Source organism: Epinephelus moara, chromosome 1, assembly GCF_006386435.1.
Source record: "Epinephelus moara isolate mb chromosome 1, YSFRI_EMoa_1.0, whole genome shotgun sequence".
NCBI classification, from domain to species: Eukaryota; Metazoa; Chordata; class Actinopteri; order Perciformes; family Serranidae; genus Epinephelus; species Epinephelus moara.
In genome coordinates, this window is record NC_065506.1 from 3529940 (window position 1) to 3536245 (window position 6306).

The 6306-nt window shown below is 40.8% G+C and overlaps 1 protein-coding gene across 1 annotated transcript in view; it reads right to left on the reverse strand.

Annotated features, from left to right (window-relative positions):
• Positions 1 to 1441: 1441 nt before the first annotated feature.
• ndufs3 (NADH:ubiquinone oxidoreductase core subunit S3) overlaps positions 1442 to 6306 on the reverse strand; it is a 26061-nt gene continuing 21196 nt past the window's right edge. Inside the window, exons 3-5 of the mRNA XM_050041890.1 lie at positions 3713 to 3848; positions 3492 to 3601; positions 1442 to 1737 (exon numbers count right to left, since the gene is read on the reverse strand). Coding sequence (XP_049897847.1) covers positions 1567 to 1737; positions 3492 to 3601; positions 3713 to 3848 — 417 coding nt within the window. The 3' untranslated portion in view covers positions 1442 to 1566. The remainder of the gene's footprint in view (positions 1738 to 3491; positions 3602 to 3712; positions 3849 to 6306) is intronic.

Here is a 6306-nt window from a genome sequence, read left to right on the forward strand (position 1 = left end):
ACAAGACATGANAAAGGGACTTTAACATGGGATTAAACTGTCTCGAATTTTTGAGGCGAAATCTTACTTTGAAAGGGCAAATAGCTCACTCCCTGTTGGATTTAGGTCAGGGGTGTCAGCGTGTGATTTGTAGGTCTTGATGAGACAAACAAGACATGAGACAAACAAGACATGACAAACAAGTTTTGGTTTGATCTTTCTACAACATTCCTACAGGCCGCAGCGGCCATTTTAGTGTGTCTAGGTGGCCCTAGAGAGCCCACTTTGGCACTTTAGGGATTCATTTTTTCATTTTATCAAATTTTTCGCCAGTCCTGACATGCGTGCCAATTTTGGTGAGTTTTTGAGCATGTTTAGGGGGGCAAATTAGGCCTCAAAGAGGAGGAGAAAGAAAGAAAGAAAGAAAGAAAGAAAGAAAGAAAGAAAGAAAGAAAGAAAGAAGGAAAGAAAGAAAGAGACAAATAAACGCACCAAAAACAATAGGGTCCTCAGCCGAAATACTTTTAGCTAACTGCTATTTCAACCATTTGTCAGTGACTTTTAGCTAAATAATGCTACTGATGGCATGACAAGTTGCGTCCCATTTCAACTGCCCTGTTTGGTTCAGTTCAATCAAACTCTAGTTCATTTGCCCCCGTAAGTGTGGTTCGTTTGACAGGTGTGAACACACCAATCGCACTCGGGTGCAAACAAAAACAACCAGACCGTGACCTTCTTGAAGAGGTGGTCAGCCGAACTCCAGTGTTCGTTTGTGGTGAGAACTTGTTTTGACCTCTATCTGAACCAACTGCAGTCACATCATGCATTGTCTGGGTTAAACAAGCATGAGCATGTTACAGTCCCGGAAGACTATTAATGTGCGCCTCCTCCTGTACTGCCTTAATATGCGCAATCTGTGCATCCAATGCATCAAAACATTGTTTTCAAATTGGAGTCGCATCTTGATTTCAAACAGTATACTTTGTCAAAAATGAACAACGCAAGCAATATAGTACACGATGACCAGTGCTAAAATCGACTTGTGTAGTTGTCCCTCCATTGTGACATTAGGAAGTGTCACATTTATCTTGCAATTGTACTCCTCTTCAATCTTTTGTTAACTTCCTGGATTTTTTTTTCGCATGGAAATTCTGACCAATCAAGAGCAGCTTTCTCGCGCAAGGCATTTGAGCTGGTCCTCTTGTAAATGCTGCCGTGAGAACATGAACCAACTCTAGGCAATTACGCAACTTTTTAACAAAGTTAGGACCCTAGGTCTGGAAAAACCCTAAGATTTCAAACCCTACCCCTTCTGTCTCCAGTCTGAAGGGTCACTACTTAGTTGAGGGCACTCCAAAACTAGATGTAGGACCAAGGGGGAGAACACGGATTCCACACTGGCCATAAAGTCTACTTAGATGAGAAATGTAACAGTCTTGCAAAAACAACCGCTCCAAGGAACTTCTTTTGAAGGTTGTTTTATTCGTATCTTTATTTACATAAATATTTCAGGTGGGTTTGTTCAATGTGCTGGGAGTCCCAAAATGACACTAACAAACACTAACATGGTGACAAAACACAGGGACTTTATTTCTTCTCAGGAGCCGCGTCACCAGCCTCCAGTTTGGGTGAAGCCTCTTTGGGGTCTCGGTAGGCAGGGAACACCTCCCAGGGTGTGTTCAGGTCAAACTTCCTGAACTCCTGCGCCAGCTCGACAGGCTCTGCCACCACACGCTTCACCTCATCATCATAACGCACCTGCAGAGGGGAACATTTACCTCACATTTTATTGATTTTGCAATTACTGTACACCTGTCTACCACAAATATAATTGTTTTACAATATGTTACATGTATTCCTATATTTTAACCTCTGCACTATTTTATATGTAAGATTTAGGTTTGTACTTACTTTTATTCACTGTTTATGAGCACTATTGGAGGGAGCCTTAGATTCATAAGATGCTTCTCTGTAATTGTGCGCGTGACAATATATAACTTGAAAATGTGCTTTAATGTTCGGATGGGCATTTTAAGTAAATTCCATATTCGAGTACTTGCATTAAAGTATTAGAGTACTGAAGTATGAAAAAAAAATCCAATGTAAGAACAGGAATGTAGATTGGCCAACAATGAAAACAAGTGCAATTTGAAATTTGTTTATTGAACAACTTGGCTTCATTTTGTCTATTAAACCAACTGAAAATTAACATGAAACTCAGCAGTCTTTCTGTCGCCGCTGTTAACGTCACACAGTACTAAAGGGCCGTCTCTGAGCTGCTCTTCCCAGAGTCAGTTCCCCGTCTGCCTGGTAGCACAAGCTAACATAGCAGCAGTGGCTAACATCCAACACCGAGAAGTTTAATGGTCCCAACACATCACAATGAAACAGCTTGACTCTGTCATTAAACCTGTCAATAACCATTAGTTAATGTTAGCCATGTTATGTGTATGTGTGTGCAGACAGACTCTCATCGACTGTTACACATTTATATAAATAAATGTAATGTTCACCTGTGGGAAGGGCGGCAGCAAGTATTCTTTACATTGAGCCCACTCATGCTCATCCTTAAAATACTCATACCCTTAGCTGATGGGTTTCGAAACTGTATTTCAGCCAACACATCCCGCCCCTGCATACGGACTGTTTATCTGTTGCTTTAACATGATTAATCAGTGCCACTCTGACAACAAACAGACACCAGAATGCTACGATTTTAGTCAGTCTGTTGTGCCTGCCCTGTATAAAAAAAGAGCAAGCTGCAGTCTTACGATGGAGCATAACATTACATTACTGATGTTTGTGTTATTAATTTTTTTCTTATTGACAATATGCCAGTATCTGAGTGTCTTAACTGTTACAGTAATAATTTTGGCCCCAGCTCTAACTGCCTCTCTGTACACTGTGCTCATGTGTGCACGCTTGCGCGCAAGACTAGCAAAAGCACGTGAACACACATGAAGGCAGTGCCCGTGTGTCCAGGTCTCATGCAAGCGCACACACGTGAGCGCAGTATACAGAGAGGCAGTTAGAGCTACAGGCTACAATGAGGCTATAAACAGAGTTTAAATGACGTTTTTCCAAACAACTTTTTATGTCTGGGCTTCAGGACACTTAGATCACAACGGACGAGCAGTATGGAGATATTTTGTGGTTTCAATTATGTGTTTTTTGAACGTTTTAATCTGGGGCGCCGTCAGCCTGCATTAGGTGGAGTTGTGCTGCTACCCACTCTCCACAGGGATCTCGGCAAGGATGTGAGGACTCTAAAACTTCCCCTGAGCCTCCCTCAGCATATGGGTGAGTAGATAATGGCTGAATTTTCATTTTTGGGTGAACTATCCCTTTAACAAATAAATTACAGGATCCAGCAGTGTTTGTGATTTTAAGTGTCTGGGCACAACTTCCATCCTCTTGTCAAACTGACATTCTGCCATTACAGTTAGAAATTATAACAGATTGATGAAGTTAAATAAAGCGGACAGAGGCGACATGCTGCTGGCAGCACTCACCTCTACGTATCCTGAGAGAGGGAAGTCCTTCCTGAAGGGGTGACCCTCAAAGCCGTAGTCTGTCAGAATACGCCTCAGGTCTGGGTGATNCACACACACACACACACACACACACACACACACACACACACACACACACACACACAGAGTTTGTCTCACTGCCAGAAAGTCATCAGAATCAGAATAGCACTGTAGTGACTCTCCAGACTGGGCCTCCAGGTTGTGACTCACCTCCCTCTCGTACCAGTTGGCGGCCATGTGCACCGGCACTGCAGAGTCCACCGGCGTCAACTCATCTGTGTATGTCTTAATTCGGATACGAGAGTTGTATCGCAGCGACAGCAGGTTGTACACAATCTGTAAAGCAGCACAAACACATTCTCACTATACTGTACAAACATTCAGAAAGCTCATTTGGATGATATGCATCTTAGTAAACCAGGAGGGCCCCTGCACATAAGTTTTTTAATTCTACCCATAAAACGTGGTTTTAGAAGAGAATGTATGACAAATAACGCTTTACTGTCCAAGTGTTGCTCTTAGTACAACGGACATACCGACACACGGTTTAAAATTAGGGCTGTCAAACAATTAATTTTTTAAATTACAATTAATCTGTGAATTTCAATAGATAATCGGGAATAATTGCATTTTTATTGGCATGTTGAAAATTCCATTATTTTGCATTTCAATAAAGTTTTGAAGTCCATATTAACAAGGTGAAGCAATTCTTACCAGAGTGTCTTGGTTGGCAATCAAATTCACTTTATGATCTTGACTTTCAGATTTATGTTTTTTCAAATCAGTGCTGCACTGGTACAACAGTGTATTCTGAAACCATGACTTAAGAGGAAGGAGTGCTTTTCCTGTGAAATACAGTCAGTTTTTGTTGTTGTTTTTGGAAGGGTACCACTTTCAGTTGAGACAGTGCAGTTACTCTGATATAATTTTGATTACTCACTGACATCCAATGATCCCCAGTTAATGTCAGAGTATTTGCACTTTTTCGGAGTTCCAATTAGTTGCTTTCTAGATTCATACAGGTCCTGTATGTGTGAAACTATTGTTCCCTTGCGACAGTAATACATAAGACTGATTACAACATGTCAACCTGAGGACGTTCCCTAAATACATGATATACTTGTTTGGTGATGTATCTTTGTCACTCTGCAGTTCAACCTCCAAAACACCAGTCAGCGTTCCTGTGTTGTGCTATAAAGTTTGACTGATTCAAAACACACCTAAAACACACATTAAACATGGTCTTATAGAGACACTTTCAAACACAAGTACACAAATCAGTTCCATTATAACTCACAAGATTCACAGATAAAAAACTTGTCTTTTGCTGGACACGTTTTCCACAACAAGCTAACGTTATTAGCACAAGCCTAAGACATTTTACATTATTCAAAGTAGCTTAGCGGCTAGTGGGAGTTTTTCCTCACATTACTGCAGCGATGCCCACATTTCCCATCATGTCTTGTGCTAATTTAATGTTATTTGTAGTTTGCAGTTAAGTTTGCCGTTTTATGTTCCAAAACACAAATTTCACTGTTTGTTAATGTTTATAATGTGTCTGTTGAAAACATGGTGGTTTATGGTGGTTATTGTCAATTTTGTGTTTGTTTATAACTTATACCATTAGTGTGTTGGGTGTTACACTTCAACAGCCCAGCTGTATTTTTCTATTTGAAGGTTGGGCATGGACTTCTATGCATCCCATACACACGTTAAAGAGAATGGATAGAAATAACCTCCAAGTTGCATTGTGTTCAACTTCCCACCTTCTTTTGACTTACCATTTCAGCAGTCTGGGTGATAAGAGAGATAACTAAGCTGCTCGAACCCTGTAGGGGGGTCTGGGGGCATGCTCCCCTGGGAGAAAATTTTGTATATATTTGATTTAAAGGCATCAATCTGGTGAATTTTGAGAGCCAAGTTATGATGGCAGAATATGCCTAGATTTCAACATCTTTGTGCTTTTCATGAGTGGAAAATGTGTTTTTTTTATTGATAAATAGTGGTACATTATGGTGAAGGGTTACACTTAAAATACAGCTAAGGATTAGTGGTTAAACATGTCAGTAATCAAAAGAAAAATGACTATGGAGGGCTATTTTATCATTTTAAATCATGTGCAGACAAAATATTCTTTTAAAACTTCTCACTCACAAACATAGTTACAAATATGCAAAACAATACAAAATACGCAATACGAAAAGAAAACAAAAGGTAAGACTCAAATTAATTACACACAAACAGACACAAATCACTGCTTTCCTCCTTCCCTCCTTCACAATTTGTAAGTATGGCACCCTGAATCAGAGCATATAATAATTTTAGGCAGCTTCAAAAAGAAGATTTAAAAAGCCCTCTGGTAGCTGAATGCCTCTGGGACAGGCCCATTTATGGCAACCCACTAGATCCGTGGTGTGCGCGATCCGGCCGAGGCGCGGGTGCCGGAGCTAATAGCGGCCATTCAAGTCAATGTAAGCTGCTCCACCAACCGCGACCTAGAAGCGGCTCAGTTTCACGGCTGAGCGGCTCAAAAATACGTGCCAGGGTCTATTTTTGACACCGCCCAACGGCACGTCAATTTGCACAGACCAACGGGAAGTCACGCGTAGGGTTGGGACTCGTTAGGATTTTAACGATTCCGATTCCTTACCAATTCCTTCTTAACGGTCCGATTCCTTACCGATTCCTCTTACCGATTCCTACATTATATTCATTGTACTTGCTATACTTAAACAAGTATATAATAAACACAAATGCAATCATACAAATACAAAAACTTTATTCTAACTGTTGC